At 41.0% G+C, this 13,693-nt stretch overlaps 1 protein-coding gene across 4 annotated transcripts in view; it reads left to right on the forward strand.

Annotated features, from left to right (window-relative positions):
* The window catches only part of TPX2 (TPX2 microtubule nucleation factor), a 59,263-nt gene extending 45,964 nt beyond the window's left edge, over positions 1 to 13,299 (forward strand). For 3 of the 4 annotated variants that reach the window (XM_008020128.3, XM_008020139.3, XM_008020133.3), the window contains 6 exons: positions 4,460 to 4,555; positions 5,560 to 5,736; positions 6,121 to 6,267; positions 8,954 to 9,065; positions 9,916 to 10,103; positions 12,469 to 13,299. In XM_008020128.3, the coding sequence (XP_008018319.1) occupies positions 4,460 to 4,555; positions 5,560 to 5,736; positions 6,121 to 6,267; positions 8,954 to 9,065; positions 9,916 to 10,103; positions 12,469 to 12,579 (831 nt within the window). In that variant the 3' untranslated portion in view covers positions 12,580 to 13,299. The remainder of the gene's footprint in view (positions 1 to 4,459; positions 4,556 to 5,559; positions 5,737 to 6,120; positions 6,268 to 8,953; positions 9,066 to 9,915; positions 10,104 to 12,468) is intronic. The other variant, XM_008020142.3, reaches the window with a different exon arrangement.
* Positions 13,300 to 13,693: the final 394 nt, after the last annotated feature.

A 13,693-nucleotide genomic window follows, 5' to 3' on the forward strand; every position in this document is an offset into this window, starting at 1 on the left:
GCATGAACCCAGGAGGTGGAAGTTGCAGTGAGCTGAGATTGCACCGCTGCACTCCAGCCTGGGCAACAGAGTGAGACTCTGTCTCAAAAAACAAAACAAAACAAAACAGAGTCTTTGAACTTCTAGTCTTGAACTTTTACAGCAGAATTTAAGAGCCCACTTTCCAGAGCCTGATGCAGCTTATCTGTCTGATGCTGTTGTTCCCCATCCATGTCCCCCCAGTGCTGAAGCTGTTTCATGTGTCCTTACAGTGTTTCCTGTGCACTTCCACTTGTGGTTGATAAGTGGCAAGGGGACAATAAATAGGGTTGATAAAAGATGGTCTTGGGCAACAGTGGGCCCAAGTGAGGCAGAAATGAAAAAACGGCTCCTGGGGCAGAGGTGGAGTGACAAAGCCTTGAGCACGAGGGTGTGAAATGTGAACTTAGTACTGACCATTGGGCAGCCGGGGCACCACGGAGGTGGATGTGGTGTCAGTGAGGCCAGTGAGTAATTTTAGCAGAGATACTTTAGGGATGACTTGGGGAGGCCAGCAGTCTTTTTTTAAATATATATACTTCCCAAAATAACATTGCTTCAGAGTAGTTTCCTAACTGCCCTGGGACAGGCCTGAGATCCTGTTCCAGGGTACCTGGGGGTCATATCCTGTCTTAGGGAGAAGTATTCACCTCAATATACCCATCCCCAGTCCTGGCTGCTTTTCCTAAATGCATCATCTGTCCACCAACATTGCCCCATTCTAACCACGTATCACCTCTTTAGAGATACCTTCCCCTTCATTGAGGGAGCATCCCTCTAATAACCATTAGCTCTATATTCTGCTGGGTTTCTTTAGAGCACTTGTGAAAATTTGGAAGTATTTGATTTGTTACTTCTTCATTGTCTCTTTCCTCCATTAGAATGTGAGCTCCCTGAGAACAGGGACCGTGTATATCTATATTATTCACTCTGTATCCCCAGTCCCTAGCATAGTGACCACCACAGTACAAGAACTCTGATATCGGATAACTGAGTGAGTAATAGTACAAGCTGACATGCACCAGCCTGTGTTTCTAATTTGTGTTAGACATTAGGAATTCAAAGATGATACAAGACACTGCCCTTGTCCTCAAAGCTTTCATAGTCTGGTAGAGCAGATAGATGTGTAAATGAGTAAATACGGTAGTATTAACCAACATATGTTCATTGAACAGATACTACTGGGTCTTCTAGTAGGTGATATGGGAAGACAAAAGAATGCAAATGACAATATTCCAGTCCTCAAGGAGCTTATACTTTAAAAAACTTAAAACAGCAATAAAAAAAAAAAAGAAAAGAAAAGAAACCTTCTCTGTTTCTGGAAACCCAGTTTTCTTTTCATGATTTCTAATTGAACCCCTAGTTAACTTTGATGTGAGGGAGGATGGGATGTGAGTGGATAGTTGCTGCAAAGACGATTTTCATAAATCATTTTTTCCTTTCCCCCAGCTAATTAAGAGATTGAGCTCACTCTTAAATATCTCCTTCATGGCCTACTTTTTAGAGGTTTCCATTGCTTCTCTTTAAAATGCAGACATTTCTGTTGGGTGAATGCAGAGAGAGGGAATTATTTTAGAACTAAATAAATCCTCAATTGCTTATTTCAATTACTTTATTTTATTAAAAAACCCTGAGGCCTAGAAGTGTATCTGATGTGTTCAAGGTTATACAGATTGGAAGCAGAGCTGGACTGGAACAGACAGACCCATGGCTCGTTGCTCACTGTTTGTCTCTCTTCCACTTGCCCCTGGTGCATTCAAGCAAGATGCTAGTGTCCACATGTCTATAGAAGAGCAGATTTTTTTGTTGTTGCTGTTTTATGGTAAACATCATTTGACAACCCATTTCTTGGAGTTTTGTCACTCTGAATACAAGAGCTACTATACTGGATTTCGCTATGCTAATGATTCTAGTGATTTTCTAAAGAATCACTATGCTAATTATTCTTTAGAAAACATATAAGAAATTTCACAGCAGAATGAGCATTCCCAGTGGTCACCTTGAGAGACTGTAAATCCCTTCTGATGATTGTGATACTGCACAAAGCATTTTGGAAAAGCCATGCATCTTGAATCCCGAGATGAGCCTTTTGGATCCCTCCCAGGGTGACAAATCTTCACGTGTATTTGAAACTTTATTTTGCTTTTAGAATCTAGTCTAAGGTTATTTGGAACTAAAACTTCTGAGTAGTCCAAGATAATAGAGGTGGAAACTATTTGTTAAATGAATAGTAAAGATTGAGCAACTATCTCGCATGGTCCAGAAAGTGCCTTTGAAAGCCACTCCAAGAAAGACATTCCAAACATGTTTCAAACGGTTGCAGCATTGTTGGGATTAAGGAGAAGGCTCCCAAGGTATCCTCCTAGAGTCCAAGGTATAAATTCTATTACTCATGTGTTCATTCATTCTTACTGCATTCATTCAACAAACATTTACTGAATGCTTTATACTTGCCAAGGTCTATGTTAGGTACTTGGGACTGATGGAATAAAATAGTCTCCATCCTCGAAGCACTCAGGCTAGCAGGGGGAAATGAACATCTAAATAAATAAGTGCAATTAAGTTTTGTATGGACTGTGATGAAACCATATACAGTGGGATAAAGGGGTCAGTCCTGTAGGTCCTGGGAGTGGAGAGATCTATTGAAAGGCTTTATAAAAGAGGAAAGGCTTTATAAAAGTGGAGGCTTGAAAAGATGAGTTGGGTGCTTTCAAGCAGCTGGGGCATTTCAGACAGAGAAAGCACAAGCAAAGGTAATGAGACAGGAACCATTTGGGGAGAGACCAGTAGTTCTTTGTGGTTGGAATGTGTTGTGTAAGGAGGGGTGAGAGGTAAGGCAGGAGAGCCAGGAGGGTACCAGATTAATGCTACTACTAAGGAGGCCATGAAGGAGATATTTATGAGTGAGATTCAAGCAAGTGCCTTGTGTTTCATGGCAAGGAATTTGTTATGCTGTTGTAGGTAGGCAATAGGAGCCATTAAAGAATTAATGTTTGTTTGTTTGTTTGTTTTGAGACAGAGTCTCGCTCTGTCGCCCAGGCTGGAGTGCAGTGGCACGATCTTGGCTCACTGCAAGCTCCGCCTCCTGGGTTAACACCATTCTCCTGCCTCAGCCTCCCAAGTAGCTGGGACTACAAGCACCCACCACCACACCTGGCTAATTTTTTTGTATTTTTAGTAGAGACGGGGTTTCACCATGTTAGCCAGGATGGTCTTGATCTCCTGACCTCGTGATCCACCCGCCTCGGCCTCCCAAAGTGCTGGGATTACAGACGTGAGCCACCGCGACTGTCCCGAAGAATTTTAAGTCAGAAAGTGATGTGATCAAATATGTTTAGAGTAATAATTTGGACTATATGTAAACAATGAATTGGAAGAATGAGTTGCGGAACTGAAAGACTATTAGGAGACTAGCAGAATGGCACAGGCAATAGTTGATGTGGGTCTGGCAGTGAAACTTTAGGGAAGAGCAGAATAGAGAGCTGATGAGGGCAGGATGTGAACATGAGTGTAACAAGAAATTACTGAGGTTTTGTTTTGTTCTTAATCGATCTGGCCATACACTTCATTCAAAACAGCAGCCAAGAGATAGCATTTTGCAGTTAGGATTAATTGCCAGATTTGTGATGGAATATCAATTCTGAGCGAATTTAAAAATGCTATGGAACAACTCTCTAAAATGTATTAGTTTTAAATTATGCACACAATATGATACTTGTCATTTATTCCACAACGATTTGAAATGTTAACAGTGTTTTAAAATCATTAAGGAAAAATCTTCAGAGTAGTTGAATGTGTTGGAATTATGAGATATAAGGCTGGGTACAGTGGTTCACATCTGTAATCCTCACACTTTGGGAGGCCAAGGCGGGAGATTGCTTGAGGCCAGGAATTTGAGACCCATCTCTACAAAATATAATTAGCCGGGCATAGTGGTGAGCACCTGTAGTCCCAGCTACTCAGGAGGCTGAGGTGGGAGGATGGCTTGAGCCCAGGAGGCAGAAGGTACAGTGAGCCGAGATTGCCCCATTGCACTCCAGCCTGGGCAACAGGGTGAGACTGTCTCAAAATAAACAAATAAAAGGATTATGAGATGTAGAAAATTAAATTTCTCTCTTAATTCACCCTCAAAGAGATATGAGAGTTGACAATTTGGTGTTCTTTCCAGTTTGGTGTTCTTTTATTTTCTGTGCTTAGATTAATTATATTTTAAAAACTCAAAAATATCATTCTAGGCCAGGTGCAGTGGCTCACACCTATAATCCCAGTGCTTTGTGAGACCAAGGCAGGAAGACTGCCTGAGCCCAGGAGTTTGAGACCAGCCTGGGCAACATAGTGAGACCCTGTCTCTGCCGAAAGGGGGAAAAAAGGATTTAATCTTCTCATACAGCTTAGTGGAGATCGTTTTGTGATATCTAATTGAGTTGCTTACTCCTTTCAGGGTGTTCCTGAAAAGAGGGTACTTCCAATCACTGTCCCCAAGTCACCAGCCTTTGCATTGAAGAACAGAATTCGAATGCCCACCAAAGAAGATGAGGTGATTCCCTGGGAGCAGGGGGGTTCTTTTTCCTTCATAATCAGTCAGTCTAAGCCTTATCATTTATTAATCTTAATGGAGTTCAAAGGCATCCATTCTTTTCTGGACTTGTCTTTAAGAATGGATATGAACATTTGTTCATTTTTTTTGTTCCTCCAAGAACAAAGTAATTGGTAAGGGTATGAATTTTCTGCTCTTAGTGATAACTAGTTACAATTTATGGAAACAGTAAGGAGCAGTTAAGCATTGGAGGCTTGTCTGCTGTAGCACTGAAAATCATCTGCTCTTTGTAACATGGATCAAAAGTTGCACTTTATTTTGCCTTAGATTGTCACTATTCAGTGAGGGATTTTGAAAATTCATACTAAGCAATTACATCCACCTTGTCCTATTTCCATTAACCCAGGAGTTGCAAACGTGACCGTGGTGATGGTTTATGGAATTGTAATATATAAACTGTCATTGATCAGGCCAGTTTCTTGTTACAGCTCCATTTTATCTATAAATATCCAGAGTTAGGGTAATTTTATAGCAGATTGCAAGCATAAGCCTTTTTATAGGTTCATTTGAAACTAAAATACGCAGTAATCTTGTGTTACCAGCTTGAACCCAAACAACGTGGTCCTATTCTGGGTTTGGCAACCATTAAGTCCCAGTCACATGTTTTAATGAAGTCTAGAGGCTGGGTCAAAGGGACTAAAGTATATGCTTGGTTGGGACTGATCTTCTGACGTTCATTTTATCCATAATGTTAGATCTTATTTAGTTTTTACAACATTCCTGTGGAAAACTTCATCTTTTAAGAGTAATTGTGTTAGCCCTTGGTGGTAGATGACTTACCTAAGTCATCATCCTTCTTGGATAGAAAAGGAAGCTAAGACACCTAAGAGGCTGAGTGATTTGTTTTAATTAATGCCACATGTTAATATAATGTCTTCTGACTCCACATTCTGGGGAAGTTAAGAGTGAGGAGTCTTATTTCTAAACTGCAATTTTTTCCTTAGGAAGAGGACGAACCAGTCTTGATAAAAGCTCAACCTGTGCCACATTATGGGGTGCCTTTTAAGCCCCAAATCCCAGAGGCAAGAACTGTGGAAATATGCCCTTTCTCCTTTGATTCTCGAGACAAAGAGCGTCAGTTACAGAAGGAGAAGAAAATAAAAGAACTGCAGAAAGGGGAGGTAGGTGTTTCCATTTCTGCAAGTAGTATAATACTGTTCTTTGATCCCTCAAAGATAGTTCTTTCTATAGTACTTTTAGCTATAAAATCACTGACTTTTGATCTTTCTAAGAACCCTATAAAATATAAATGGGACAAGTAATTTAAATAATCCTTCTGGCACAAGGAGGTTAAGTGACTTGCCTCTGATCACACTGCTGGTTATAGGCAATATTAGGAGGAAAGCCTAGATTTCCTTTTGAACCCATTATTCTTTTCTCCTAGACCATGCTGCTTTGAAAACTGATTGTCCTTCCTTATTTTTCAGATTCATCCAGATATTCTGGAGCAGCTATTACTTTCCAGCTAGTCTTTATCTTAAATCTCATGTTTTCTTTTCTGTTAGATGCCCAAGTTCAAGGCACTTCCCTTGCCTCATTTTGACACCATTAATCTGCCAGAGAAGAAGGTAAAGAATGTGACCCAGATTGAACCGTTCTGCTTGGAGACTGACAGAAGAGGTGCTCTGAAGGCACAAACTTGGAAGCACCAGGTAGGGGATGGGGAGAGCAGCCAAAACGTTAATTGCTTGGTTGATTGATTGGACAGGCAGACTCACCACACTGAAATCCCCTGGGTTGACATACTAGATTGTTTCAGGGGCTCTCACTGTAAATCAGGGGTCAGTACATTATTTCTGTAAAGGGCCAGATAGGAAATATTTTAGGTTTTGAAGATTACATAAGGTCTCTCACATTTTGTGTGTGTGTGTGTGTGCGCGTGTGTGTGTGTGTGTGTACGCACACATTTTTGTTGTTGTTTTTTGAAACGGAGTCTTGCTCTGTTGCCCAGGCTGGAGTACAGTGGCGCGATCTAGGCTCACTGCAAGCTCCGCCTCCTGGGTTCACGCCAGTCTCCTGCCTCAGCCTCCTGAGTAGCTGGGACTACAGGTGCCCACCACCATGCCTGGCTAATTTTTTTGTATTTTTAGTAGAGATAGGGTTTCACCATGTTAGCCAGGATAGTCTCAATTTCCTGACCTCGTGATCTGCCTGCCTTGGCCTCCCAAAGTGCTAGGATTACAGATGTGAGCCACCGCGCCAGCCACGTTTTCAACTCTTTTTTTATTTGTTTGTTTTGAGACAGTCTCGTTCTGTCACCCAGGCTGGAGTGCAGTGGTGCGATCTCAGCTCACTGCAACCTCTGTCTCCCAGGTTCAAGTGATTCTGCCACCTAAGCCTCCCAAGTAGCTGGGATTACAGGGGCGTGCCACCACACCTGGCTAATTTTTGTATTTTTAGTACAGACAGGGTTTTGCCATGTTGACCAGGCTGGTCTCCAACTCCTGATCTCAAGTGATATGCCCGCCTTGGCCTCCCGAAGTGCTGAGAGTACAAGTGTGAGCCACTGTGCCCAGCCAACTCTTTAAAAATATAAAAAACATTCTTAGCTCAAGGGCTGTCCTAAAACAGGTTGCGAGCTGGATCTGGCCTGTAGGCCAGAGTTTGCTGACCCCTGCTCCAAGTGATCACCTGGGAACGTCTCTGCTCCAAGTGATCACCTGGGGAATGTGGGAACCGACCGGCTTTTCTGGAGTCGGGAGTCTCTTTAAGATCTTATCTATTTCATCTATTAGACTCATTCATTGTGTTTATTTCTTTCTGTTGGTGCGCTGGTAAGAAACAGTAAGGGAGAATAGTTGTCAATGTACAATGCTGTTTTCTCAGCATGATGTGTTATTTGCTCTTTATAAATGACAGGTGATTTAAAACAATTAATTGGTTATTTGTTGATTTAATTGGAATCTAATTCTACCCGGCTGGAAAAAGTTTCCCCTGAATTTCTAAGTTTATTGGGATTTTTATGTCATCATTAATCCTGGACTCTTTCCAAAAGGAGCTCTAGGCTGTGGTTGATTTGTAGGAATTACCCCTCCTGAAGCCCGAGAGAAGTAATGGCTTTCATGACTGAAAGTTGGTCCCCTGTTGGTGTGGTTCTCTAGGAAACCTTAGGACTGTTGCCTTGGAAATAGTGAATTTCCCCTTCTCAATGACCAAGACACAGGATGTTTGTGTAGGGCATTTTCTGCAAATAACAATAACAAAAACTATTGTTTTAAAAAGCTTTTCAGAAATATAAAAGTAGAGTGAATAATGAATTTTCATGAACCCATCACCTGGTTCTATAATGATCAAAACATGAAAAGTCTTATTTCATCCCTACTTCTACCCACTTATCCCTATGCTGGATACTTCTACCTATGTAAGATTACTTTGAAACAAATTCTATGTAACATCCCTTTTCATCCAAAAATACTTCAGTGTATATATTTAAAATATAAGGACTTATAACCACAATAATATTCTCACATTTAAAAAGATTAAAAGTAATCAAATATCTGCACATTTCTCATTATTTTTTAAACAGTTGAATTGTTAAAATCAATATCCATATATAGGTCTACATAGTGTCTTTGTTTGCTAAATCTCTGAATCTTCTTTCAATCTATAGGCTCCTCTCTTTGCATTTTATTTGTTGAATAAACTGGATTGTTTGTACTGTAAATTTTCCACAATCTGGATTTTGCTGATTGCATTCCCACAGAGTTGTTTAACATGTTCCTCTGTTGCTTGTATTTCCTATAAATGAGTAGTAAGATCTAGAGGCTTGATTCAATTCTGGTTAGGTTTTTTTTTTGGAGGTGGGAAGAATACTTTATAGGTGATACTGTATAGTTCCTAATGAATCATGTATGAAGGCAGAAAATGTCTAGTTGTTTATTTTCATGATGTCTGGTCCTAAAAGTAACTTTAAAACTTTTTATTTTTTTAATTGACAAATAATAGTTGTACATATTCTTGGGATACATAGTGATGTTTCAATACGTATAATGTGTAATGATCTGATCAGGGTCATTAGCATGTCAAGAATCTCAAACATTTATCATTTCTTTGTGTTGGAAATCTTTTTTTTTAATTTAAAAGTAAACTTCAATGTTGAAAATGCAAACTTGGGAATCTTAAAAGTATCTTAAAAATACTTTTTAGTTCTCAGTGAGTTCAAATGTTGTCAGACTGGTCTGTTCATTATAAAGTTTGTGTGAGAGATTTTTACTAGAGTTTATATTAAATCTACTATTTTTATTGATGAAACAGTTCAGACATTAGAACTTGAGTTATTGAGGTAGTGGTCATAGAAAGTTGAGGCATTGCTCATCTGACCGACTTTCTCTCTAATAGCTGGAAGAAGAACTGAGACAGCAGAAAGAAGCAGCTTGCTTCAAGGCTCGTCCAAACACCGTCATCTCTCAGGAGCCCTTTGTTCCCAAAAAAGAGAAGAAATCAGTTGCTGGTAGTATTATATGTACTCTGATGGGATTGGGGCAGAATTGTCAGACTTCCCAGTGGGATGCTGGGATTCAGTGTGTCAGTACAATGCTGTGTCAACTAGAAGCATTTGACTTTAGCAGATGGTAGCTTTTCTTCCCCTAGACCCAGTTTTTTGCCTTTGTTGAACCCAGCAGCTATGTTGAGTTGCAGGATGTATTAGGGCCAGATTCATTTAACATGAACCTTGGCAGAAGCAGCTGGCATTTCAACAACAATGATAGGTTTTCCCCACCCATAGAGAAACAAGTAAATGAGGGAGGGAGAGCCAGTATGGCTTTCTGGAATTCACCCTGAAGCAAATTTTAGATATAAAACATTTGATTCCTTAAACACTGGGTAGTGTGCTAGAATATTGGGATTCCACCGGGTGTGGTGGCTCATGCCTGTAGTCCTAGCACTTTGGGAGGCCCAGGCGGGAGGATCACTTGAGCCCAGGGATTTGAGACCAGCATGGGCAACATAGCAAGACCCCATCTCTTTTTCAAAAAAATCATTCCAAAAAGGGAAAAAAAAGAATATTGGGCTCTTTCTCCTATGTCTGCCTCAAAATCAATCACTATGTAGTTTTGTGCAAGTTACTTTATCTCTTTGCTTGTTTCCCAATTACACTAGATGATTTCCAGGGGCCCTTTGAAGTCTTAAAATTCTAAAACTTTTTGTATGTGGTTTGCTCTACCTTTCTCCCAGTGGGGCTTGTTTAGAGCACAGTCTTCTTGTTAGTGTGCATGTCTGTGCTACTTGCTCATTCCAGGGGGCGTAGGTTTATGCAAGTCCTGCTTGTGCACCAATATTTTTTCTGTTTCTGTACTTAGAGGGCCTTTCTGGTTCTCTAGTTCAGGAACCTTTTCAGCTGGCTACTGAGAAGAGAGCCAAGGAGCGGCAGGAGCTGGAGAAGAGAATGGCTGAGGTAGAAGCCCAGAAAGCCCAGCAGTTGGAGGAGGCCAGACAACAGGAGGAAGAGCAGAAAAAGGAGGAGCTGGCCAGGCTACGGAGAGAACTGGTAACTGGGAGCATGAGCACACAAACACAGACATGCCTCTGTTTTATTTTACCTGTACCTTACCTTGTTCCAGACAGGATCTAAGGTAGCCCGCAAGGCTGTACCAAAGACAATGAGTGAAAGGGGGAACTGCACAAACTGAGGGTGGTGATGAAGTTGAGTTGTGAATGAAGCTAATGTAGGAGCTGTAATTTTGGCCCTTTTTAGGAACCAACCTGTCAGTTACAAAACTCACAGTGTTCGTGAGACGTAAGACAATTGTTCAAAAAATACATTTATCCCTTTGATAGTGAAGTTTTAGACAGAATTTCTTCCAGAAGTTTTCATAAGGAGGACAACATGTGGTATAACCATGTACAGTGATGCCTTTCCTAGGACTGTTTTTTATTTATTTGTTTATTTTATTTATGTAACTTATAATTTCCTCTGGGGTTAAGAAGCACCGCTGAGTTTTGTAATTAGACAAGAATACATAGGGAAGGACATGGGAATTAAATGGCAACTGTATTTTTGTTTTAATACTTGGCCCAAACTCCTTGGAGTTACAGTGTTCATCGCTCCAGGTAGTCCTCCACTAACATAATTATTTAGATATTGGTTGTCCAAAAAGAAGCCTGAACTCCGCATTAAGGACGACTCTGTTAGGAGGGCAGCAAGTTGTGTTAACTGTGTTAATGAGGAAGCAGAGAGTTTTAGATGGAACTTCATAGGATAAATTAAAAAAAAAGGGTCATGGGGAGATATTGGTAAAAGGTTACTTAGTTACAGTTAGATGGGAGGAGTAAATTTCAAGAGAGCTATCATATAACAAGGTGACTGTAATTAATGATATATTGTATTCTTGAAAAATATAAAGAAAGTAGATGTTGTGTGCTCACACTACAATGTTAATTAGCATCTTGCATTATCTCACATAGTAACCATTCCATAATGTATGTCTACTTAAAAATATCAGCAGTACACAATTAAAATATACAGTGTTATCTGTCAATTAAAAAGAAAGAAGGCCAGGAATAGTGGCTCACACCTGTAATCCCAGCACTTTGGGAGGCCCAGGCGGGTGGATGACTTGAGGTCAGGAGTTGGAGACCAGCCTGGCCAACATGGCAAAACTCGGACTCTACTAAAAATACAAAAATTAGCCAGGCGTGGTGGCGCGCACCTGTAATCCCAGCTCCTCGGGAGGCTGAGGCAGGAGAATTGCTTGAACCTGGGAGGTGGAGGTTGCAGTAAGCCAGTCGTGCCACTGCAGTCCAGCCTGGGGGCGACAGAGCAAGACTGTCTCAAAAAAAAAAAAAAAAAGAAAAGAAAAAAAGAAATGTGTAAGTTGTTGAGGTTTTGTCTGAAAGTGCTATACTACGGCTGGGTGTGGCAGCTTACATCTGTAATTCTTACACTCTGGGAGGCCAAGGTGGGAGGATTGCATGAGCCCAGGAGTTCAAGAAAAGCTTGGGCAACATAGCAAGGTCCCATCTCTATTTTAAATAAATAAATAAAATGCTAGGCTAGCAGTTGAAACAGCTATTGGCATAGGTGATTATGCCCATAGGAAGGTTCCACAGACACACTATTCAGGAGACTAGCCTCTTGGCAAAATCTAGACTACCATTTGCTGAGTGAATGAGAGAATAGTATAATCCCCACTCTATATACACTCATACAATCAGCTTTTTTTTTCTGGCCTCAACTTTGATTTTTCTTTAGCACTTGGTACCTGCCTCTTGTGTTTGTCCCCATTATAGAACTGCTTCTTGCAGCAATTCTCAACATAGTGGATGGCAACATTCTAAAGCACGATTCAGTCAATGCTGGTTAACTCTGTACTAATCTGGCTTGATTTAGGATTGATTTTAGACTACCCTAAAGGATGGATGGGACCATGCCTTCTTTAGCCACCCTTCCTGGTATGGATGTTGTGTTTTATTTTGTTTTTTTCCCCAGGATTCAGGCTTTTGATGAATATTTAGTCTGTAAACTTAAGACTGTACTCTGGGAAATTCTTAGCTTGTAACTTCTCTGCTATACTTGAGTACAGCCCTATTATACCCTAGTAGATCACACAGGACATAGGTTTGACATTCTTTAGTGAAAGCTGAGGGACTTGAGGAGACTGCATGGCCTGAAGGAAAGCTGGGGAACCCTATGGAGACCTGAATAGAAACTGGGCTCCAGAGCACCTGCACTTTTCCGTCATACTGTGCTGCCCCCCAGGCCCCACTCCCCACACGTTAAACTAGTGACTGGTATCTATACAGCTCTACAACATTTTCTCAAAAAGAAAAAAATAAAAGCAATTATAAAAATAGTTCTCTGACATCCCTCTCACTGGTAACTTTATTTAAACTTTATTTTCCTTACTTTGCAGGTGCATAAGGCAAATCCAATACGCAAGTACCAGGGTCTGGAGATAAAGTCAAGTGACCAGCCTCTGACTGTGCCTGTATCTCCCAAATTCTCCACTCGATTCCACTGCTGAACTCAGCTGTGAGCTGCGGACACCGCCTGACAATGGGACCTGCTCTTAATATCAAACCTGAGACCATCTTGCTTTGTTACTGGGCATGGAGAGAACCCATTTCTCCAGACTTTTAGCTACCCATGCCTGAGAAGCATACTTGACAACTGTGGACTCCAGTTTTGTTGAGAATTGTTTTCTTACATTACTAAGGCTAATGAGACATAACTCATGTATGTCTCGATTAGACTCCATGTAGTTACTTCCTGTAAACCATCAGCTGGCCCTTTATATGGGTCTTCACTCTGATTAGAATTTAGTATCTGTGTCAGCACAGTGTAATCTCTATTGCTATTGTCCCTTACCATTCTCCCCCTCCTCCCGCTTTTTTTTTTAAATTTTAACCAGAAAATAAAGATAGTTAAATCCTAAGATAGAGATTAAGTCATGGTTTAGATGAGGAACAATCAATACATCAGATTCTGTCCTCTTCCCTGCATACAGTGAATTTATAGTTAAGGATCCCTTTGCTGTGAGGGTAGAAAACCTCACCAGCTGCACCAGTGAGGAAGAAGACTGCATGGACTCATGGGGAGCCTCACAGCAGCCATGCAGCAGGCTCTGGGTGGGGCTGCCGTTAAGGCACGTTCTCTCCTTATTGGTGCTGATAAGAACAGGGAACAGTACAGTGTGCATTTTAAGACCTGGCCTGGAATAAATGTTTTGTCTTTCCCTCCCTGATTGTGTTATTTGATGTTTTTAAATCTGTTGAGCCCCTTTGGAGGTCACATCTTATTTGGGAAATGGGTAGTTTGAGAGGTGGGTCCAGGAACTTTTTTAAAAAGCACAGGCTATGTCCTTAAAGGAAAGTACTTTGTAGTTTTTTTCTGTCTTATGTCAGAATATCTCCATATTCTGTTAACTCTCTCTCAGTAACCACTTAATCATGTATGTTACGCCTTCACACAGACTGTACCTTCTTCCCTAAAAGCTCAGCTCAAGTTAATTTTTTTTTTTTTTTTTTGAGATGGAGTCTCGCTCTGTCTCCCAGGCTGGAGTGCAGTGGTGCGATCTCTGCTCACTGCAGCCTGCCGCCTCCTAGGTTCAAACGATTCTCCTGCCTCAGCCTCCAGGC

This window comes from Chlorocebus sabaeus, chromosome 2 (genome assembly GCF_047675955.1).
Source record: "Chlorocebus sabaeus isolate Y175 chromosome 2, mChlSab1.0.hap1, whole genome shotgun sequence".
Taxonomy (NCBI): domain Eukaryota; kingdom Metazoa; phylum Chordata; class Mammalia; order Primates; family Cercopithecidae; genus Chlorocebus; species Chlorocebus sabaeus.